The sequence below is a fragment of the Pimephales promelas genome, chromosome 11 (genome assembly GCF_988280905.1).
Source record: "Pimephales promelas chromosome 11, fPimPro1.hap1.1, whole genome shotgun sequence".
Classification (NCBI taxonomy): Eukaryota; Metazoa; Chordata; class Actinopteri; order Cypriniformes; family Leuciscidae; genus Pimephales; species Pimephales promelas.
Window position 1 is genome coordinate 5,160,647 of NC_142779.1, and position 25,349 is coordinate 5,185,995.

Consider the following 25,349-nt stretch of genomic DNA (forward strand, 5'->3'; position numbering starts at 1 on the left):
ACTGCGTACGGTCCACTCTGGATTGGGGTTCACCTGTGGTCTTCACCTGAGACAGAAGTAGGAGCATTAAATCCGGCAAGCACAAAATTGTGACGAGTATGCATTTAATTGAAGATTTGTTCATCTGAAGATCGGAGTGTTTTGGTTGGAGTTCTCTGGTCAGAGGGCTTTTTGGGAGCTCACCGGTCATCATTTGTATCTGGATATTGAGTCAGTTGTGGAGAAGACTAATTCCTAAAGCATTTTTGGCCAAGTTGGTGTGTTTTTAAGGACTTATTGCGCACCACAGCCATGCCTTCCCTTCCCACTTTGAACAGCCTGGGGAAACTGTGCGGCTCGGGACGCAGTCAGCAGGTGGATCGCACCCGGATCAAACGCGCAAACTCCGTCAAACGCATGTCTATCATAGAGGATGGACGTGTGGCAGAAGTGCTGTACCTCATTCCCAAACAGTCCATGATGCAACAGCTGCCGTTCATCAACCCTGACGACTACTACCTGAGCGAGAGCCTGACGCCCGGTACGAACAGTGGCTTGCGCTTTATGTTGTGCTTTAAACCCAGCATCGCATCGCACACCTCTTGTTCATTGCATAACACTGTAAGAGGCCGTATTTTAACATTTAGACCCATGGTCAACTGAGCGATGGTTATTGTAAAGTTCAGTTGTTATTTTTTTTTTAGGAAACTTGTGTTTTAAAAAGTAATTTAATTACTGTAATTTAGTGACTTTCCCCTTGAATAAGTAAAGTACTCTTAATTTTTATGTTATTTAATTAGTTACTACTAGTACTGATAAATACTGTATAGACTATAGAACAATTGATTGCACTTTATATTACAGTATGTGTACAGTGTACTTGGGTAATATAAGGCAACTACATTGGTTAAAGGGATACTCTTTTTTTTTTTTTTTTTTTTTTTTTTGGAAAAAGGTTCATTTTACATCTCCCCCAGAGTTAAACAGTTGGGTTTTACTGTTTTTGAATCCATTCAGCCGATTTTCTGATATTTAGAAGAATATCATTAGTTAGACAGTTTCTGGTCCCATTGACTTCCATAGTATATATTTTTCCTTCTATGGAAGTCAATGGGACCAGAAACTGTCTGGTTACTGATATTCTTCTAAATATCAGAAAATCGGCTGAATGGATTCGAAAACGGTAAAACTCAACTGTTTGAGTTGTAAAATGAGTCCATTTCCAAAAAAAAAGAAGTGAAGTATCCCTTTAAGGTTAGGTTTAGGTTAGTACCCGGTTATTGTTATCACTAATAAGCATCCTACATAGTAAGTACTTGCGGAAAAGTGCTGTAGAATAAAGTGCTACAAATAAACGTATATAAAACAATAGTGGAGTTAACATCCGAATTTAACATTAAAATGTATGTTTTTAATATAACACCCATTTAAACACTGGTCAGTTCAAGAATAATGCAATTTTATATTATTTATTTGAAAGAATTAAAAGAGCAGTTTCGTGTCTATCCTTGTATTGTTCAACTGTAATTTGTAATATATAACTCAATACTATTAAAAAGGGATTAAGCAGTAATCTTATTACACTTTTTGAGATGTAATTACTTTTTTAGTGTAATTTACCCAACACTGGTCCTAGTAATGCTGTGTCTTTGTTGCCAACATGATCTGATTAGTATTCATATAATTTCAAAAAGAAAATATTTTTTATAAATATTCCAACAGCTTCAAAAACATGAATCCTTTTACATATCAGTTGCTTTTAATGGGATTGAAACAATTAATTATGCTAATCAAGATGTAGTGCTTATCTAAGTGCAAGGAAACATTTTGACGCATCAAACTTTCGTGTGTGTGTGTGTGTGTGTGTGGAGAAAATGAGCATTATGCAATTTATTAATCAGTACACTAATGTCAAAAAATGATGGTTACTGCTTTTCGAAAATGAGTTTTATGTAACCAAACTTCTACAAGGATGCTTGAATCTTGCAAAAAGGCTTTACTCGTATTAGACCAGCATGTCAGATTTCCTCCATCAGGAATCTTCAGATATCTTGGGATTTGCTTGTAAACATGTTTGGGTAAAGATACACACAGATTACAACAATTTTGTGGGAAAGGAACTTCATTTGGCTTGAAAGAAGAAGCTTTTATGTGCATTGCCGTTCAAAAGTTGGGGGGCAGTAAGATTTTGTGGTCTTGTTTTTTAATAAAAACGTTTTAACGTTACAATAAGGTCTCATTTAACTATAAATGAACTAAATGAGCTAATAAACATTTCTTACAGTACTTCGTTCATTGTTAGTTCATGTTAGTTCACAGTGAAATTACTAATAGTAACAAATACATTCAAAATTTTGAAATTAGCATTAACTAATATTAATAAATGCTGTCTAAGTATTGTTTATTCTTAGTTCAGATTAACTAAAGTTGTTAACTGATGAAACCTTACACTCTCGGAAAAAAAAGGTACAAGAGCTGTCACTGGGGCTGTACCTTTTCGAAAGGTAACCTTTTTCCATTTTAGGTGCTAAAATGTACATTTTAGGTGTTAATATGTACATTTTAGGTGCTAATAAGTACATTTTTAGGTGCTAATATGTACTTTTTAATTGCTAATAAGTACATTTTTAGGTGCTAATATGTACTTTTTAATTGCTAATATGTACATTTTAGGTGGTAATATGTACATTTTACGTATTAATATGTACATTTCAGGAGCTTATATGTCCATTTTAGGTCCTAATGTACATTTCAGGTGCTAGTATGTACATTTTAAGTGTTAATATGTACATTTTAGGTGTTAATATGTACATTTTAGGTGCTAATATGTACATTTTAAGGGTTAATGTGCACATTTCAGGAGCTAATATGTCCATTTTAGGTGCTAATATGTACCACTAAGGTAGCAATATGCAGCCTTTGGGTACAAAAGTGTACCTTTTGAAAAGGTACAGCTTCAGTGACAGCTTTTGTACCTTTTTTTTCTGAGAGTGTATTGTAGTTACCAAAAATAAAAATATTCAGCAAGGATTAACTAAATTTCTCAAAAGTGGCAGTAAATACATTTATAATGTTTGTATTGAGTTTTTCTATTAATCAAAGAATCCTAATAAAAATGTATATTTTCCGCAAAAATATTAAGCAGCACAGCTGTTTTCAACAAGAAATGTTTCTTGAGCAAATCAGCATATTAGAATGATTTCTGAAGGATCATGTGACACTGAAAACTGGAGTAATGATGCTGAAAATTCAGCTTTGATCGTAGGAATAAATGACATTTTTAAATGGTAATAATATTTCACATAACTTTTTATTGTATTTTTGATGCAGTCTTAGTGAGCATAAGAGACCTCATTAAAACTTAAAAAAAATCTTATATCTACCCCAAAACTAGATGTTACAATTGTGTTTATGTCGTTGTAGACAATAGTAAAAATGACACAAGCAGGTGCACAGCTAAATGTACATCTATTTTAATGTTTTAGGACACTGTATCAATTTAAAACTAAAGCAACCCTCGAGATGTCTGTGTTCTGTTTAACTGCATATTTGTTGATTTATTTTTTTTTTAAGTTGCATTTCCCACATCCTGGCATTCCATGATGAACCATATAGATCCGCTTGGAAGAGTTTACTTCCGGACATTACTGTGGAGAACTAAGAGCTTTTACAGGGTCATCTGAGAAGGGCAGACAGTAATTGCGAAGCAGTGTTCTTGAAAGATAATGGCATGACAAATCAATGAAAATGCTCTTATGTATATAACAAAGTTGTAATTATTTAACAGTGCAGTGATATTGCACAGTGATTCAAACAAATTGCACAGAGTTTGATGCATGTGAAACAATTTAGATGCAGGACCTCAGAATAGCCCCCTGGCTACTAGTTTTAGTCATCTGTTATGAAAAAAAAATGTTTAAAAAAAAACAGCAGAGATTATTAACACAACTATACAACTTTCATTACATTAATACATTTGGCAGATGCTTTTACCCCCAAACTTGACGACGTGTTCTCTGGGAGTCAAGCCCATGTCGTTGCAAATGCAAAACTTAACCAGTTGAGTGAAACATTAGCGCCAGTCGCATACATTTAGTTCTCCAGAGTATTTAGGTTTTAGAAATGTGTCCGCACTAATCCAGTCAATGATTAGGTAAGGTACGTTTTTGCGTACGGAAAAGTGTTCATTGATGCTTTTTGGCACGTGTTGTGAGGTCACGATGAGGGTGATGATCCTCAGTTTAACTCTGATCCAGGCTCAACCTTAGATGCCTCAACAACAGATCGCCCATTCAGGATGTGTTGTGAGGTCACGCCACCACCCCAGGGTGATGATCCTCAGGTTAACTCTGATACTATGTTTCCACAAAAATATTAACCAGCTTCTTTTCATTTAAACAAACTTAAATTTAACTGAAACTGGGCTTTCTATTTCCCAGAATGCTTTGCCATGACACTCGAAAGGGAGAGTAAATGCTTCAATAAAAAGTTTGTGGGTTATGTGTGTGTTTTTTTGTGCAAGATTAATGTTAAAGCAACACCATGGAACTTTTCCTCTTTGGTTGTCGCCCTACTGGTTGGAAACGGAATTGTCCATTACCGCTGTCGTAAATAATTTACCGTCGCACGCACGCTCGTGGTTTATCCAGCACCGGCTTTAGAATGAAAGATGTCCACAGACAAGGTAGAGTATGTTACATGATTTCATGAAAGGATGATGTATTGCGACATCAGAAACGAAGAAAAACGAAATAATGACTATTGTAACGCTTGACGTAAAGCAGTCGAATTTCAGAGCAATATTGCTGCATGTAAATGCTAACTTGTTTAATTGGTAACGCAATGCATGGGAAAGCATTTCCTCTCCCTTTCATGTGTCATGGCAAAGCATGCTGGGAAATAGAAATCCCAGCCAAGTTTCAGTTAAATTTAAGTTTGTTTAAATTCAGAGAAAAAAGTTCATAAATTTAAATACTTAAAGGTATAGCGGAGGATCTTTCCGAATTTTAGAGAAGACCCGCCCTCTCCAATTTTTAAAAAAAATGCACATGGACAAACACAACACTCTTGCTCCCGACAGGGAACGTCTATTACGCCTTACACAATTATGTTGCAAATTATAAACTAACTCAAAAACGTTCATAAAAAAGACAACATGTCAAATGCCCTTCCGTGTTTTATTTACTTATTATACTGATCGATTGAGTGACCGAGGACTCAAGACATGATATGTTGCAACCCTGTATCAGACGAAATACGTTCTGAGGAAACTATTTTGCAAATCGCCTTATAATCGCAAATAGCCTTACGTAAACATATCACCAGAATGATTGACACTTAGGTGGACCAATAGTATAGACTACCCACCCGGAAAAAGAAAATCCTCCGCTATACCTTTAAGATGTGATCGGAAGAAAAAGTTCAAAATACTCATAAAAGTTAATTTGATTGGACTAGTTTGTTTAATTTAAGTTCACCCTACTAAAACCAATTAATTATTTTGGTTAGGGTTTGATTAGGGTTTACAGTTTCACTTAACTAGATGTTGACAAGCAGAAATGTGCATTCTCCTGTGTTTTTGAGCTTGTGAAATATTTTTTACATGCTAATATTTTACTGGGAGAAATTGTGATCAGAAAGTACACACATTTCAGCTCATTTCTTCTTTTTTGTATAGACGGTTGTGAATCAAATTGCTATGTTTGAGTAGTTTTTGCTGTTCTGTTATTGTGGTGTCAGCTGTTTCTGATAAACCCATTCAAAACTGCATTTATGAATGAACAAAATGAAGTCATTTAAGATCTGCCTAAAACAATCAGTCACTGGTAAAACTTCACAATCCTGAAATATTTGGAATTTATATGTTGCTTGCAATTTGTTTGTTTTTGTGAGAATTTACAGCTATTTTTGAACAGAGTGAACTCGTGGAGTGTTTTTGTCCACAGAATAGTATAGAAGACGTTCTGCTCATCGAGGGCTTGAAGCCAGAAGGGCGTAAGTGGCTTTTAACAAACTTTACAGGAATGACAAAACCAAATTTTGACCACGCTTCAATATTAACCTTAAACCGCAAACATTGCAACCACAGGCATACTTACATGAATGAGTATTTAAGTAAAAAAATTAGTGCTGTCAAACGATTAAAATATTTAATCGCGATTAATCGCATTAATGTCATAGTTAACTCGCGATTAATCGCACATTTTTATCTATTCTAAATGTATTTTGATTTCTTTTTGTTACATTATTTTCTCATTTTAATGCTCTTATCAACATGGAAAAGTGGATTGGCTTGTTTAGTGCAAAAGTTTTTTTTATTATTATTATTGAAAATAACATTGGAATAGTGCTCAATTTCACACTAACATATAAATAATCTCTCACACAATGTAACACTGTCTATCAATAAAAGGGTGAAAGAAATACTGACGAGGTCCTGATATTGACGAGTGGGTGGAGAATTCGCATCATCTGTGTGTGTGTGTGTGTGTTTGTGTGTGTGTGTGTTTGCTTGGCCACCATCAAGTGGTGTTTCAGATTGGACGTGTTGCGATGATGATAGCTCAGTCCACAACGACAAAACACACAGATCACTTGGTCTTGTCAATGGGACAATTTGGCAACTTTTTAAAAGTAAACTTTCCATTCAGAATCTTTGGGCCTCCATTTCGGCGTCTCGCGCTCGTCATCCACTCAAAACGTAACGTTACTATTTGGCCGGCTCGCAAGCTAAAACGAGTGTGTGCGGCACAAAACGTCCTCGCGCTGCGCTCTGAAACCCATTCATTTCAATGGCTTGCGCCGCGCGAGGACGTTTTGTTGCTTCATCGACCAAAGCGCAAGCGGATCTAGACCGTAAACAAAACAACAGGCACGCCGCAAAGACACGTTTCGGCTTGTGAGCCGGCTTTGAGTGGATGACGAGCGCGAGACACCAAAATGGATCAGGACGCATGCCGCGTCCTGTTGCAAAAGCATGTGAAAAAACTACAAAGTTTGCTAGGACAAAAAGACTGTTGATCGCGCGATAAAAAAAATAACGCCGTTAAAATGGGTTTGCGTTAACGCCGTTAATAACGCGTTAAACTGACAGCCCTAAAAAAAATGTAGGGTGATATCAGGTAAAATGGGCCATCAGGTAAAATGGGCCATTTAAGGTTTGGGGGTCCCAGCTCCTCTGGAATTTAGAGCCAATGACTGCAAAGGATTTCAAACTGTTGTCATAACTGTGCTTGACAAGTAACAGGTGATTTGATTGGTTTATGGTTGCTATGGTGGGCGGGGGAATAATTCAAATTGAGACTACACCAGAAAGCTGCATGGTAAGTAGCCTGGCATACCAAATTGCACTGAACTATTATAAGGATGATACATCAATAAAAAAACAAACATGCTCATAAAAAAACTATGCATACTGTCTGTCTCGATGGCATTAATCAGAAATAATGTTGTTAGTTTGGTATATAAACATATTTTTTGTAAAAGTGATGTTTTTCTTGACGGCCCAATTTACCTTAACCCACTAAGGTAAAATGGGCAACATGGTTTCAGCTAAAATGGGCCATCACCTTTGACACACACACACACACACACACACACACACACACAAATAGACACAGACTCAGACACACATACACACAGATACAGACTCGGACACACAGACTGACACACAGACTCAGACAGACACAGAGACTCAGACACAGACTCAGACACATGGACTTAGACACACAGACTCAGACACACAGACTTAGACACACAGCCTCAGACACAGAGACTCAGACACACAGACTCAGACACAGAGACTCAGACACACAGACTCAGACACAGAGACTCAGACACACAGACTCAGACATACAGACTCAGACAGACACAGAGACACAGACTCAGACACAGACAGACACACAGACTCAGACACACACAGACTCAGACACACACACACACAGACTCAGACACACAGACTTAGACACACAGCCTCAGACACAGAGACTCAGACACACAGACACAGAGACTCAGACACACAGACTTAGACAGAGACTCAGACACAAACTCAGACACACAGACTCAGACATACAGACTCAGACAGACACAGAGACACAGACTCAGACACACACAGACACACAGACTCAGACACAGACAGACACACAGACTCAGACACACACAGACTCAGACACACAGACTCAGACACTCAGACTCAGACACTCAGACTCAGACGCACAGACTTAGACACACAGGGACTCAGACACACAGACACAGACTCAGACACACACAGACACACAGACTCAGACACAGACAGACACACAGACTCAGACACACACAGACTCAGACACACTGACTCAGACACAGGAACACAGACTCAGACACACAGACTCAGACACTCAGACTCAGACACACTGACTCAGACAGACACACAGACTCAGAGACACAGACTCAGACACTCAGACACACAGACTTAGACACACAGGGACTCAGACACACAGACTCAGACACACAGACTCAGACACTCAGACTCAGACACTCAGACTCAGACACACAGACTTAGACACACAGGGACTCAGACACACAGACACAGACTCAGACACACAGACTCAGACACACAGATTCAGACATACAGATTCAGACACACAGAGACTCGGACACAGATTTAGAAACACAGACTCAGACACAGACTCAGACACAAAGACACACAGACTCAGACACACAGACACAGACTCAGACAGACACACAGACAGACACAGACACGCATGCACACACTGACAGACACACAGACAGACACAGACACGCATGCACACACTGACAGACACACAGACAGACAGACAGACAGACACACACACACATTTTTGTTTTTAAATGGCACATATGAACTATGTTTGTTTAATTTGGCTGTATAAGAAATTGTTTTTAAATATAATTAATGATAAATTGCTATTTCCCTTTGCAATTTGACTGGCCCATTTTACCTGAACAGCTGGCCCATTTTACCTGAAACGGCTCATGCAAAAAAACTCGGCACTTCTGATGTTTCAAGAACTGTAGGGCCTAAATAATTTTATTTTATTACAAAATTTCAACACAAATGTATCAAAAACAGTCATAATTAATCATAAAAACACATGGATACTGCAAATATGGTATTGTATTATTGTCCCAAACGATTTACCAAAAAGTGGCCCAATTTAGCTGATATCACCCTATGGCATATTAACACAATGAACATGTTCTAAAACATTTTCAAAAAAACTAAAAGTCAAATACGTCAGATACGCCTTTTTGTTGCTTTATTCAATACAGTTTGATCTCAGGTATTTTTGGCACCATTGGATAGAGCTTTATTTTGATATAAAGAACTCATATTCGCCCAAAATGCCATTTACGCCCCTCTGGCTCCAAGCCCTCGTCATGTAGTTCTTTGAGAGTGGGTGTCACCAGAGACTAGAGACATGCCACTTCCTCAATCCTTAATACAAATGTATAGGGAAAATCCGTAACACTAAAGATGGCGGTAGTATGCACATGTCCCACCCCTCTCTCTGGGACAACAGCCAATCGTCTGCTTTTAACAGTCAAGCTGGGAAATATTTAAGCCCATCGTCTGGTTCCACCGACGCATGTGCACAGTTGAGGTTTGCAACAGCGGAAAATACGTTACTCTTTGAAAAGGCGGCAGATTTTGTGTAAAGATCAGGCATCCCAAGTCTCCATAAGTTCCGTGAGTCTCCCGCAGATTGATAGCGGCTCCCGCAAATTAGTTCAAATCTCCCAGAATCTAGAGCAAGCAAGCAGAGAGCGAGAGAACCCTTGTGCATGCGTAGTAAAAGTATAACCTGTGGGGGAAAAAAAGCGTTTTAAACCTTATTTTAGGGCAAAGTCATCAAACTTTTTCAGCGATCTCTGTCATTTTTTACTGCTGTTTCTATACATGCAGTTTTTATGTCCCGGTGACCAGTGAAAGTGCAGTTCTGACTCTCTGCCCATTCATTTAGATAGGAGCCTGGCCTTGTTAGTCCGAAATAGCTGCCCGGAGGCGTTGCCATGATGGCGGCCGAGTGGCTTGACTCGCCTAAAAGGACTTTGGTGTCACTCGGAGTCAGACAACTATTGTGTCTAGTAATAGGATTGTCAGAGCTTAATCACAGGGATATTTATAGTGGATTAAACAAGATCAAGATCAAGATCCTGTCCGCTGCCATGATCCCAGACAAACCTGTGTGATCTAAGTATATGTCAGGTGAAGGTGGCACGTCACGGCTGACCTTTCTCAGCAAAGATCCTGACTTGGTTTAGTTATTTTATGAGTAGCAGGATGGGCTGAGCACACGAGTTTTGAAGTATGCCTAGTTCTGTCATGATCTCTAGCTGGCACAAACTGATGATATTTACAATGTTAACTTCTTGGCACAAGCTGATAGTTCACATCAGATCTGCAGCCAATGAGCTTGCTGCTCAATATTTAAATGGCTGGTTTCCATTCACCATTTCAAAATTCATCTAAAACCCTCCATCTTCCCCAGCTCCACCTGTATAGATCTGCTATAGGGTAACTGATAAATGTTATTTGTGCAACATGTCTTACATACTTATGGAAGCTTGTTTCTGCTTCCATTCTGACTTTATATCACGCAATTCTGACTTTATAACACCCAATTGCACCTTTATATCACACAATTCTGACTTATATCACACAATTCTGACTTTACAACACACAATTTTGACTTTATATCACCCAATTCTGACTTTATATCACGCAGATCTGACTTCATATCACACAATTCTGACTTTACAACATGCAATTGCGACTTTATATCAATCAATTCTGACTTTATATCACGCAATTTTGACTTTATAACCTGCAATTGCAACTTTAAATCAATCAATTGTCTTTATATCTCGCAATTCTGACTTTACAACATGCTAACAGCGATTTTTTTATCTCCCAGCTCTGACTTTATATCTCGCAATTCTGATTTTATATAATGCAAATCTGACTTTATATCATTCAATTCTGACTTTATATCTCGCAATTCTGATTTTATATCACCCAATTCTGACTTTATAACCTGCAATTGCGACTTTATATCAATCAATTCAGACTATATCATGCAATTCTGACTTTAATTTTGACTTTATAATTTGCAATTCTGACTTTATATCAATCAATTCTGATTTTATATAATGCAATTCTGCCTTTATATCATGCAATTCTTACTTTATATCTCACAATTCTGACTTTATATCTCGCAATTCTGATTTTATATAATGCAATTCTGACTTTATATCATGCAATTCTGACTTTATAACCTGCAATTGCGACTTTATATCAATCAATTCAGACTACATCATGAAATTCTGACTTTAATTCAGACTTTATAACTTGCAATTGTGACTTTATATCAATCAATTCTGACTTTATATCACACAATTCTGACTTTATATCTCGCAATTCTGATTTTATATAATGCAATTCTGACTTTATATCATGCAATTCTTACTTTATATCTCACAATTCTGACTTTATATCATGCAATTCTGACTTTATATCATGCAATTCTGACTTTATATCTCGCAATTCTGATTTTATATAATGAAATTCTGACTTTATATCATGCAATTCTTACTTTATATCTCACAATTCTGACTTTATATCACCCAATTCTGACTTTATATAATGATATTCTGACTTTATAACCTGCAATTGCGGCTTTATATCAATCAATTCAGACTACATCATGAAATTCTGACTTTAATTCTGACTTTATAACTTGCAATTGTGACTTTATATCAATCAATTCTGACTTTATATCACGCAATTCTGATTTTATATAATGCAATTCTGACTTTATATCTCACAATTCTTACTTTATATCACCCAATTCTGACTTTATATCTCGCAATTCTGATTTTATATAATGCATTTCTTACTTTATATCTCACAATTCTGACTTTATATCACGCAATTCTGACTTTATATAATGATATTCTGACTTTATAACCTGCAATTGCGGCTTTATATCAATCAATTCTGACTATATCACGCAATTCTGACTTTAATTCTGACTTTATAACCTGCTTTTTTGACTTTATATCACGCAATTCTGACTTTGTTCAACCAATAGCTGGCAGTGTGTGTTTGGGAAAAATCATTTAATTCCATTTACTGATGTTAATGGCAAAGAAATTACACACTTTAGTAATATTTTTATTCGATGTTACTATTTATTTGAACATTTATTTATTTTTATTTTTTATATTTTAATACATATGAACCTCATCACCCGTACAACATTGTTTTACCCGTTTGATATGAACCTTCTGAACGCTTGTTCTTGCTTAATCAAGCCAAATTGGCAGCTACAAAAAATAAATTCTGCTTGGCAGAGCCAGACTGCAGAGGAAGATGGGCGAGTCCTCGGATTAATGAGACAGAAAAGGGGGATGGGACGAGGGGTGGGGGCAGAAGGAGAAGAGAACAGAGGGGTACAGGGGAGCAGGCACACGCCGGGCTGCCTCTGTTGTTTTAGGAGACATTTAAGCTTTCTCCTACTCTCCTCCTGTTCATCTGTGTTAGTTAACTGGATTTTTGCTTAGCTTTTTGAATGCGGCGTTGAATCTCTCTGGATACGACCCCACCAGGGCAGGTTATTGAATCACATCCACTTATCACTGATGGTCATGGTCAAGAAGAAAGGTAATTATGTGTGTGTGTGTGTGTGTGTGTTAGTGAGAGTTACTGACCATCTTTATATCTTAGTGTAGTCACGTTGCACACTTTTAAGAGTAAATAGTCCATTATAATCTCAGAAACCAGTCGCTTTTATGCCGTTCGAGAGGTTTATAATAAGTGTGAATTTGTCCATTACATTCTGTTCTTTCACCGCTATCAGTCCTATTATCTGCAGAGATGCTGGTTGGATCTCACTTCTTTATTTGACATGGTGTTTTGTGGTTCATTTGTTAAACATAGGTTGATAATCTTAGTTTATGTCCAGGTTGTTTGAATTTAGCCATTGTGTTTGAGCTATTTGAATCACAGGAACTGTTAAATAATAGAAAGCGTCCTTTGTGCTGCAGTCGTACCTCTCGGGTCCACAGGTTAGTGGATCAGAGCTGTCGGTGATTTCATTGTGGGATTGAGTTAGCGGCATGTCTCCTGTCATTGCCGTTGTTTCGGCTGCAGTTTTAAATGGGATGCAGAACCGTGAGGTACACACGCGAAGCCCGCAGCCGTCGCCATAGCAACGCTGACAGGAAGGTAGAGTCCATTGTTGTGTCTCGCCTGCAGTGGCCTCTTTCGGTTTAGAGACGTCTCATCCCTGCTGCAGTTCATCTGCAGAGACGCACACTTTCTGGTCATTTATAAATCAAGAATGGGACATGAGTCCAGGGCTTTTTCCAATACTACAGTGGAAAGACTGCAAGTGTAAAATTCATCTTTGTTAGCACAAACATTGATGCAATTGAGCCCCATTAAGTATTTTAAGATTATAGATGTATATCCTTATAGACTTTCAGTATTGTTTTACAGTAATTTGAGAGTATGCAATATTATGATACTATTGGGTTACTTTATTCCGATGGTCCTCTTTTGACATTCTACTAACTATAAGTAGAATCTCTCATTAGAGTATTAGTGGACTGTCATTAGACTGTTAGTTTAGGGTTGAAGGTTAGTAGAATAATTCTGTCATGTAGTTGCGAAGTTACTTATAGGCAGTAGAATGTCTGTTGGGGATCAACACAATAAAGTGTTAGTGTTAAGCAGATAGTTTACTAATACTCTAATGACTGCTAGTGGACATGTTGTTGCAAAGTAACTTATAGTTAGTAGACCACAGAAATAAAGTGTTGAGATGTTCCATGAAAACATGCCGGCAAAGTAAATAGAATAGAATAGAATAGAATAGAATAGAATAGAATAGAATAGAATAGAATAGAATAGAATAGAATAGAATAGAATAAATCTTTATTGTCCACCGGGGTGGAAATTTTTCTTCGGCTCACCGCAACATACAGTACAAAACAGATAAAAACATACAAATAATGTCTCAGGCATAATAAAGAAACATTTCTAGATTAATAAAATAAAATAAAAAAGTAAAAAAACAACAACTTGTTAAGAATATATATATACTTGTATATTAAAATAGCAGCTCATTTGTTACTGTTGTTTTGTTTTGTTAAGGATACTTTTGAAATGCTCTTACAAAAAGTCGAAATCAGCATATTAGAATGATTTCTGAAGGATCATGTGACTGGAGTAATGATGCGGAAAATTCACCTTTGACATCACAGGTGTAAATTACATTTTAAAATGTATTCAAATAGAAAACGGTTATTTTAACGTTTTTTTTTTTTTTTTTACTGTATTTTTGATCAAATAAATGCAGCCTCGGTGAGTAGAAGACTTTTCAAAAACATGATACTCTCTGTGTTGTTGTTATTATTAGTGCAGTTTGGAATTTAAGTTCTTTAAAAGAACTTTAATTACCATAATGTCCAAAAAAACATGTTATATTTAATGTATTTCTTGTCCAAAGGTGGTTATAGAGAAGCCAATCATATAATGCAATTGAGAAATTATTGATGAATCCATGCAAATTTTCTAAGTATTGGTAAAAATACTTCAATCTATTTTACCATATATCTTTGTTTGCTCATTAGAGTGTTGTGCCGTTAGCTTAGCAGTATGGCAATGCAAAACTCGTATTGAAATGCATACAGCAATCATGCTTCCCGGTCAAGGCAGCTGTCTATAGACAGTAGAGAGCGAGTCCATCAAGCTGAAGTAATATGAGTAATGCTGGGCTCTCAGAGCTGGAGGTTAACTGTTCTGACCGGCCCACTTAATCTTGTTTTGCCACTTCAGAGCTTAATCAGCAAATGCCTGGAGGAAGTGTTTTATAAAGCTCCACAAAGAGTTTGAAATACGGTAGCTATCATCTACTCTCCCACTTTCTTACGACTCTCATTCTCTTTTTCTGTGCATGTAACATCCCTCAGTACAGTTTTTCTTCATTTGTTGCATTAGTTGAGTGATTAATATGGCTTGTAGACTGTGAGAACTGTTATATAATGTATTTTTTACAGGCTTCCATAAGGACCTGGTCAATATCTGGAGACTATATTGTAGAGATTTACATGGTAGAGACCTAGTAATGCCCTATACTACACTGCAAAAGTATTTTTGTCTAGTTTTCCATTACAAATATCTAAACATTCTTCAATTTGGCATGAAATGGAAGTTGTGTTAGTATTTCTTCCCTATTGTGATGAAACAGCTTCTTGAATAAGAAAAATGATGGCCGGGGTTTGATTTTGTTGGATTGATTGGATGGTTGTGGTTTCATATCATACAGTTTTGGAACAACTTTTGGTTTTGGTAAATAAATGATGGCAAAATGTTCATCTTTGAGTGAAATATCCCTATATGAGGTTGTTTTCTGAAAAAAAAATAAAAATATCAAAAGAAGTGAGTTTATGCTTAAAACAAGAAAATACAAATATATCTGTCAGTGGATTAAGAAAAATAATTTCTCTTTGAATTACGTTTTTGTTTTTTTGTTTTCTAGTTTGAAGCAAGAACTCACTTAATTTTGATACATTTTTTCACAAACAAGACCTCATATAGGGATAGTTCACTTAAAGTCAAAGATGAAAATTGTGTCATGATTCACTCACCCTCAAGTTGCTCCAAAACTGTTATGAATGTCTTTCTTCTGCCTAACACAAAACAAAATATTTGGAAGAATGATGGCAACCAGACAGTTGATTGTAGCCATTGACTTCCATTGTATTTGTTTCCCCAATATTGAAGTCAATGGGGCTCATCAACTGTTTGGTTACCCATATTCTTCAAGATATATTTTGTGTTCAGCCAAAGAAAGAAAGTCTTACAGCTTTGGAACAACTTGAGGGTGAGTAAATCATGACACAAATTTCATCTTTGGGTGAACTATCCATATATTAAGTCATGTTTCTCTGTCAAATCTTGTTGTAATCATATAAAAGCGAGGAAACATTTAAGACAGCTTCATTTCACTTTACTTCTTCCAATTTTTAATGTTTTTAAATGTACTTTCACTGATATGCTGAATATATTTATAATGGGTAATGACGCTTCACCTCTGGCAGTGGGAGATATGGCTCTGATCCCTCTTCCCAGTGCTTTGTTTAGCCTGGGACGTGAGGGTGATGAGGGTTTGGAAAGGGGGCAGGGGATGCATAAATATGTATGAAAAAAGTCTGCGTCTGCGAAATGAACATCCCTTGAGACTCGTACAATCCAACATGCACGCACACACACACACACACAGCCCTTCCCTGTGATGCTGATTCAATAGCGCAGGGACTGTCTGTGTCTGATCTTCAACACTTCGAGACAGAATGAGCTGCTCCTTCTGGATTAGTGTAGACACCGTGGAGAGAGGGAATGATGGGTTGGAATTTTAAGAGATGCTTCCTTGATTCTTGATTTTGAGAAGGTTTTTTGCGTGCACTGCTTTAGTGTATATGATATGACATTCTTCATTTGCAGCTGCAGTACTGCTGGCAAAACAAAAGTCTTGTTCAGTATGAAATGAAAATTCACATCTGTTTTCGAAATGCATGTTATTGATCTTTTTTGTGAACAATTCATCCATCCGTCATGGTTTTTACCTGGTAATTTTTCATCAGTATGTCATTTGACATGACAAAATAATTCTTTCTGATGACGTTTACTGATGACGTTTACTGTAAACCCTGTTTATTCAGATATTCAGATCTGTCACAATACAAAAGAAAAAACTGCTTTTGTTTCATCGTGACTTTAAAGGAACAGATCATCCAAATTCTGAGTAAATTAAATCATTATTTCCAGGGACTTTTCGCCTGTTTTATGAATACTGTATTCAGACATACTACTTGGCTCACATTCTGTTTTGTGGATATAAATGTGTATGTACTGTATATATATATATATATATATATATTGTATATCAATCCATATATACAGTAAAATCTGGAATCTGAGGGTGCAAAAAAAAAAAAAAAAAGAGTAAATTGAGAAAATCGCCATTAAAGTTGTCCAAATGAAGTCCTCAATGTTGCTGCATCCACTCAGAAAAATAACTTTGATATATTTTACGGATGGAAATGTACAAAATATCTTCATGGAACATGATCTTTACCTAATATCCTAATGATTTTTGGCATAAAATAAAAATTGATAATTTTGACCCATACGATGTATTGTTGGCTATTGCCATGAATATACCTGTGCGCCTTATAACTAGTTTTGTGGTCCAGGGTCGGATGGATGGATGGATGGATGGATGGCAGTTTAAGTTCATTTAAAATGTCATGAGGGTGAGTAAATAATGAAAGCTACCGCTGTCACATTTTACAAACACTCACAATTGTAGAGGATGTTTTGGATAAAGTGAAGCTCAAAACGAATGTAAAATTAATGGAAAACAAATGCAGATCAATAATAGTAAAAGCTTGAAAGGAATGAGAAATGCTCGTCCGTGCCGTATTGCTCAGTGCAGAATTGATAATCAGGTTAGAGGACATCTGAGGTGAGGTGGTGATGTTTTTATAAGGGATATTTTAAGGTACATGATGTGCTGTACGAATACTAAAGGAACTAGAGACGTGCATCTATACAGTCTGACTTTCACATTTTGGCACTGATTGCAATTTGATTTACTGAATATCCTATTTTATGTGCCATTTCATGATGACATTAAAGTGCAGTGATCGTTGTTTTTTGATGTACATTACCGTTCAAAAGTTTGGGGTCAGTAAGATTTATTCATGTTTTTGAAAGAAGCCTACTTTTGCTCACCAAGGTTGCATTCGTTTCATCAAAAATATAGTATATATACTATAGTAGTGAAATATTATTACAATTTAAAATTACTTTTCTATTTGAATATATATACTTAAATTCTTCGTCATTATTCCAGTCTTCAGTGTCACATGATCTTTCAGAAATCATTCTAATAATGATGATTTGCTGGCCAAAAAACATTTCTGATCATTATCAATGTTGAAAACAGTAATGCTGCCTCATATTTTTGTGGAAACTGTGATACTTTTTTTCAGGATATTTTGATGAATAGAAATCTCAGTATTATTTTAAAATAGAATATTTTTGTCTTTACGGTCACCTTTGATCAATTTAATGCATTCTTGATGAATGGAATATTTACCAAACCCATAATTGTGAAAGGTAGTGTACTTAATCTTGATTTTGTAATGAAAAATGGACTGTGTTACTGAACAGAATAGTAGAATTAAATGCATTTTGCATGCAGTAGCTCTATATGCATCTTATATTCTACTTATACTTGGACTGACACCCTGTAGGTACTGTTACAGACATTGAAGTTGTTTTTTTTTTTTCTATGCAGTGGCCCATACACAGGAATCTCACCACCAGAAGGAGAAGCCTCTGATACGCTGTGCTAAATGTGGAGAAGTGTGCAAGGGAGAGGTGTTACGAGTGCAGGCCAAACACTTCCACATCAAGTGCTTCACGTGCAAAGGTGAGTCAGAGAATCAGTGTCACTTATGCATCTGTTACATACAAGACATTCAGTTCATGCATACATATGATACATATAGTATACGCTATATGGGCGAAATGGGCTTAACTGTCATGAAAATAATGTCACAATGCAGAAAATCTCAATGATACAAAATGTTTTTGTTTTTTTTGTGAGATTGACGTGTTTGACAGGTTTCGAGCTTTTGGTTCCATATTCATAGTCAAATCCTCTCTGTCTGAGATGCTGCCGCTCTGGTTTGCTGAATGTTTCCTATAAATCACCTCTTGTTTGAGTCTTCTATGACTCACCTCTCCAGTCTGAATTCAGGATCACCGAGTAATTGTTAAGGGTGTTATAGATGAGTTCCAGCTTGACCTATTTAGCAAGTTCTTTTTCAGAATCTAAGTCTTATGTGTAGTCTAAATAGCATTAACTCTATAGGGACTGGTGAGGTCAGCAACAATAGTTGGTCTCTATTGAAATGGCAGTAATTAACATGAAATTTACAGCGATTTCTATAGTGTCATGGCCCATGGGGTATGTCATGCTCTTAATTCATAGATGTTAACCTTAAAAAATAATTATGTAAAATATATATAATAAATACTTTTTATGAACTTGGTTTGCTATAGTCTGTTATAGACTATGGGTTTTTTAATAAGCCTTTTTTTCAGAGATTTGTTGCATTCAAAGTTTCTTTTGAGACCATTAGGTGAAGCCCAGTGTCCCTCCCAGACTGCCTTTTTTAATTCTCTCACTGCTGAACTTATACCGACATATCCAGATTGACCATGCCACTTCAGTGCCATTGTTTAAAACGCCCACCAAATCTATCAGCTTTTAGTAAAACACTCAAGATTATGTGGACTGTTTTGTCAGTAGCACTTGATGCAGGCCTGGATATAATAGAGTCGTACTGTACGAAGTAAATCCTGTCATGACTGAGCTCAGCTGATCCAATTAACCCAGAGACTTTCTCTCTGTCCTGCTTTACCACTTCAGTTAGAGATATCAGCATTATGATGCTGTGCGAAGTGACTGTGACATGTAGTATGTAGCACATGACAATTTTGGGGATTCATTCATGGAAGTAGCCTTGTCCCTATATACACTTCAGTCAAAGATTTGGACATACTTAGTCTTTATAATTACTATTCACAGTTCAGAAAAATAGTCATCAAATCTATGAAATTACACAAATGGAAGTATGGGAATTATTAAAGGAGTAGTTCACTTTAAAAAATCCAAGATGTCCATGTCATTACTTGAGTTATTTTTGCATTTTTTTTTTCTGTGTGTGTATTGTTTTCAGTTGAGCACAGATTAGAAACAGCTCAAATATGGTTTTAATATTTAATATCTGAGTTCATGTCATTCTCTCTGACTTCACTGACTTCTTAATACATCACAGACAGAGACTATGAGAAATACTCTTTTAGACTAGTGGTTTTACAGATTATGAATTTTAAATATGAAAGGGGATAATGAATATGAGAGATCAAACTCTTTTCGGATGACTTTGTCTTTGGATCGAACCTCACAGATATTTGAACTGAATTTCCACACGGCCTGTAGCGATCAGGGCAGATAATCAGTTTAAGAGCTAATCATCTACTTTGTGTTCACCAACCTGAGGGATTATGTCATTCTTACTGTAAATCTGTGTAATAATAATCAGTTTATCTAATCTAATCAGTCCAGAGCAGCATACAGACAACTAGATCATTCTACTCTTCATTTATTTATCAGGCAACATTAAGAACGTGCTTTTTGAAAAATAAAATGTACATTTTATGGCATTTTTAACTGATGAAATGGAAATAAATAAAATCACAGAAAGTTAAGTTAATGCATTAAAAGTTTTCAAATTGCATATCTATTTTGGGATTTTATATTTAGCTAATTTCTACATAATTGTTCTTATAGGTCTACTTAAAGACATGTAATTTTAATGCTAAAAATAGACTTTGAATGAGAGTTAATGAATTCTTTTGTGTCTGGGTCGTCCAGAGATGAAAGTCAGATTGTCAGAAATGTGTCAAAGGATGCAGTTGCCAAGTCCATTATATATTCATTTATTCACCAGATCAAATGTTTCAGCGCTGATTTCCACATTTTCAAAGGAGACGCGGCCATATTGTTTATTCCCCATAGATTGATATTGGTTGTGTTGTTGAGCTCCAGGTTAGTTTAAGGATATTGGGATGATTTTTCTTTTTTTTTAAAGGGATAGTTCACTTTGAAATTAATTTTTGATATGTTTTAGCTTACCTCCAAGATGTAGGTGTCTTTGCTTCCGCAGTATTTTTAATTTTGATATTTTTAGGTCAAACCGTTCATGTCTATCAGTCATATAATGGAGGTCTATGGTCACCACCTCAAAGAGCTTGCACAGAGAAGTCCAAATTAAACATGATTCAATGACTTGTAAATGTAAGTACACATTGATGGCCTAAGACACGAAACAGCACTGTGGAGCTTTACTGTGCACTACACACACATTATACACATCTATTATACTTCCACTTGTTTATTCTCTCAGTAAATCACACATCCTGCATTAGTCACGGCCTCGGTTCACCCATGCGGGAACCCAGAATGGGGTGCGGAAAGCCCTGAAAGATGGTTTGGACAATAAGACTCCAAAACAGAAAGTGTCTGAAGGAGCTCTTAAGAGCTTAAAATGAAACACAATGAGCTCTAAATGTGTTTCAGAGAGCCTGTTGGTTTAGATTAGACATTTCAAGGTTTCTGACTATTGTGTTTTCTCAAGATCATGGTTTGGGCATTGTCCTCCACTAAGGTTTATTTTTATACTTCTATTAGTGCGCCAATTATGCTGCATTATCATGTTACAAGAAGAGAAATATATCACAAAGAGGCCATTATAACTCATGAAAAAAGCAAGGTTCAACCTAAAAAAGTCACTCACCAACTATTGTTCCAGTATATATATACATATATTGTAAAAAAAATATTGTTGATATTGTTGGTTTAACTTAAAAAAATAAGTCACCTGGTTGTCTTAAAATTTTAAGTTCATTGAAATAGAAAAATTGAGTGAATACAATGAAGGAGATTAATTTAATCACTAGAAACTCAAAATATCTGAACTACATAAATTATCTAAGTTGATTTGACAAAAAGAAAAAATGTTGTGATTACAAATCATGAAAATGTTTTTTACAGTATATATGTCTATATCTTGTGATGACATGAATATTCCGCATCATTACTCCAGTGTCACATGATCCTTCAGAAATCATTCTAATTGCTGATTTGCTGCTCAAGAAAAATGTGTTATTATTTTTAGTGTTGAAAACACTTGTTTTTTCAGTATTCTTTAATAAATAGAAAGTTTGATTGAACAGCTTTTATTTTAAATTGAATAGACACACACACACACACACTGCCATTCCATCTCAGTCCTGTACATCATATATTATACACCATAATAATTTGACTTCATCATCTAAACAAGGTTGTGTGTGTTTTTCTGTAGTATGTGGCTGCGATCTGGCTCAGGGAGGATTCTTCATGAAGAATGGAGAGTATATGTGCACTCTGGACTACCAGCGCATCCACGGCACCCGCTGTAACATCTGTGGAGAGTTTGTGGAGGGGGAGGTGGTGACCGCGCTCGGAAAGACCTACCACCCAGCATGCTTTGTGTGCACAATCTGCAAGTAAGAGCCGAGGAAAAACCCACTCACACACTAGACATTATACAGTCACTGACATTGTGGTTTATGGTAAGCCCAACACTGGCAGGAGTTTTAACAGGGGTCGCATATGTCATGGCCTACAGGAGACCATTTCCTGCAGGAGACAGAGTGACATTCAATGGCAAGGACTGTCTGTGTCAGTACTGTGCAGAGCCCATGTCTCCAGGACACACCAAAGATGTCGCCGGACCCAGCAGTGAGTGCAGGACCTGAAGCTACAGCATCCATACGAGATAATGTCACAAAACCAATCATGAACATGCCAGGGACATTTTTCAACCCAAAATCTAATGTTACAAAAAAAAAAAAATCATGACACCTAAACACATTTGAAGTTAAATTATTTACACAGCAGCTGTACAGTGTGCCAATAGCGATAGATGTTATTTAAAGTAAGTGTAACTAGATTAAGTGAAAACAGCAGCATTTTCTTTGCGATAGATGTTATTTACACTAAGTTTAATTAGCAATAGACAATAGAAATGAAAATACTGTAGAGATAGATTATATTTACACTATGTAAAAATAGCAGTAGGCCTTTTTTCTTTGCAATAAGTATAAATAGTGGGAGATTTGCACCTCATTGTTGTTGTAAATTAAACAGTATGTATTAATATAATAGCATTGTGTAAATTATTATGTTTTTTTTTTAATTATTAAATGGATGGCGCCTTCCCTACACCTTACCCCTAACCGATAAACACTTTATTGTTAAATGTATTAGACACTTTTTTATTTATTTTTATCCAATCAGACGTCACTAGGCGGAGATAGTGGAAATAACCTAGTGACAGGAGGATTTATATATTATTGGTAGTATTTGTTACGTTAACTTTAATTTTTGCATTTTTTAAAAAATTATTTATTCCAACATTCTGCTACAATTAAGTAAAAATCTGTAAATCACCATAGAGAATAATGGGGAAATCTAAATTCTAATTATGTAACTTACATAAACTTTATAATGCAGCTTATTTAAATCACAACTTCCTTGATGGTCAAATATTTAAACTTAAGAAAGAAATAAAAATACCATCAGTGTAAATAAACTTTAGGAAGAGTGCAAACTTCCACATGGAGACGTTGCATCCACACGCCAGTAGCTTAGAACTTTAATGGGAACGAAAGTGAAATTCACTGGCATGAATTTACACGTGAAACAGTAAATTATTCAGACTCTCCATCTATCCTTGTTCCCTAATTCTGAGTGTTGGCCAGGATCCACCTACTATAATAAATAATTAACTATTATTTTCTCTTAAGTCTATACTGTAAGCTTGGCTACTAAAGCCAAATGTCATATTTTATTTATAAAGTAAAATGTGAAGAAGAAAACAATAGCAGACATATAAATGTGTGTTAAGAAAATGCTGATTCACAACAATGGTGATCAAGACAGTGAGCATCAAGTTAGTATAAAAATATTTTGGCACAAAAACAATATATAATATATATATATATATATATATATATATATATATATATATATATATATACAGTGTTTTTTTTTTGTTTTTTTTTGGTAAATCAGTTTTTCTTGCGTCTGTGTTTCAGGTTGTGCAGGCTGTGGCAGAGATATTAAGAATGGTCAGGCTCTGTTGGCTCTCGAGAATCAGTGGCATTTGGGCTGTTTTAAATGTAAGGCCTGTGCAAAAGTATTGACTGGAGAATACATCAGCAAGTAAGACACATTCGTACACAAAATCCATCCAATCCATCCAAAATGTTGGAGCGACTGCATGCATCGGTTGGTTCTCTATATGTGCACAGAGACGGCGCCCCCTACTGTGAGCAAGATTACCAGGTTCAGTTTGGAGTTCAATGTGAGGCATGTCAGCAGTTCATCACAGGGAAAGTCCTGGAGGTACGCACACACACACGTTGGGTTTCCATGTTTGTGTTCCATGTTCCACACCTACCCCTAAACCTACCCGTCGCAGAAAACTTTCTGCATTTTTATATTTTCAAAAAACATCATTATGTATGATGCATACTGTAAGTTGTTTTCCTCTAGGGGACCAAATAATTTCCCCACAAGATCAAATATTTCCAAATACTATACTTACTATCCTTGAAGTATCCATGTCCTCACAACATAGGGACACCCGAATGACACACACACACACACACACACACACACACTCAGTTTTGAAGTTCTGGACTAGTAACAAACTGACCCTTTGAAATAATTTGAGCAATGTTGTTATCGTTAACAAAAAATGTTGTAATAAATCTGAAACAAAACTTAAAAGAAAATTAGAAATTTTACCTTGAAGTGATAAAGTTAAAGTATTAAAATTACTAAAACTATCTGGGGTAAAAATAATAAAAAAAAATATATGTAAAATCAATAAAAACTACTCACATAACAAAATTACTAAAATTCAAATGAAAACTGAAATTATAAAAGCTGATTCAAAATATTAAATACAGTATACTATAATAGTATATAAATAATACTTAAATAACACTGGCTTTGAGGTGATTTATAACAAAATTTACATATATTCCCATTTAAAACTAACAGTCTTTCTATTCCAAGAAAATACACCAAAAATATTAATGCCACATATTCTTTGTAGTGACATATATAATTTTTCTTTAATAACATGTCCTCTAGAATGAGAATGTCCAGTTGATTATAATCTCCAACCACCGATTTAATGCTTCAACAGTAAAATCTTAAGCAAACAACGTCCTCAGAATATGTCCAACTTCCTGTTTGAACAGGAAAGATGTCAACACAGGAAAGAAAGAATATTGCGTTCATCAAACAGGCAAACCAACACAGTACTAGAATGGCTTTGTTTGTTGTATTCAGTTGTTTCATACAGTCATCACCCTGATCAGCACAAACCTTATGAGTGCTTACACTTTATTTTGATGTTCGCCTTTTAGACTTTTATAGTTGACTAGAAGTAACGTGGCACCTTACATGTCAAATAACTCTCAATAGAGAATGGTTTGATTATTATTAGGCTGTTATGGGTTAGATTAGTGTTAATGAGTTACTTATAGTCAGTGGAATGTCTATTGGGGAGCATCAGAATAAAGAGTTAGCAGATATTCAGTCTACGGATACTCTACTATACTCTAATGAGATTGTGTGTTCACACTT

The 25,349-nt window shown here is 35.9% G+C and overlaps 1 protein-coding gene across 14 annotated transcripts in view; it reads left to right on the forward strand.

Annotated features, from left to right (window-relative positions):
* ablim1a (actin binding LIM protein 1a) overlaps positions 1-25,349 on the forward strand; it is a 48,083-nt gene that overhangs the window by 5,113 nt on the left and 17,621 nt on the right. For 6 of the 14 annotated variants that reach the window (XM_089116788.1, XM_089116792.1, XM_089116794.1 and 3 more), the window contains exons 1-6: positions 277-520; positions 18,369-18,503; positions 22,009-22,192; positions 22,315-22,427; positions 23,786-23,912; positions 24,002-24,095. In XM_089116788.1, the coding sequence (XP_088972914.1) occupies positions 292-520; positions 18,369-18,503; positions 22,009-22,192; positions 22,315-22,427; positions 23,786-23,912; positions 24,002-24,095 (882 nt within the window). In that variant the 5' untranslated portion in view covers positions 277-291. Of the gene's footprint in view, positions 1-276; positions 521-12,438; positions 12,662-18,368; positions 18,504-22,008; positions 22,193-22,314; positions 22,428-23,785; positions 23,913-24,001; positions 24,096-25,349 lie in introns of those variants that run through there. The other 8 variants (XM_089116790.1, XM_089116791.1, XM_089116798.1 and 5 more) reach the window with 3 other exon arrangements.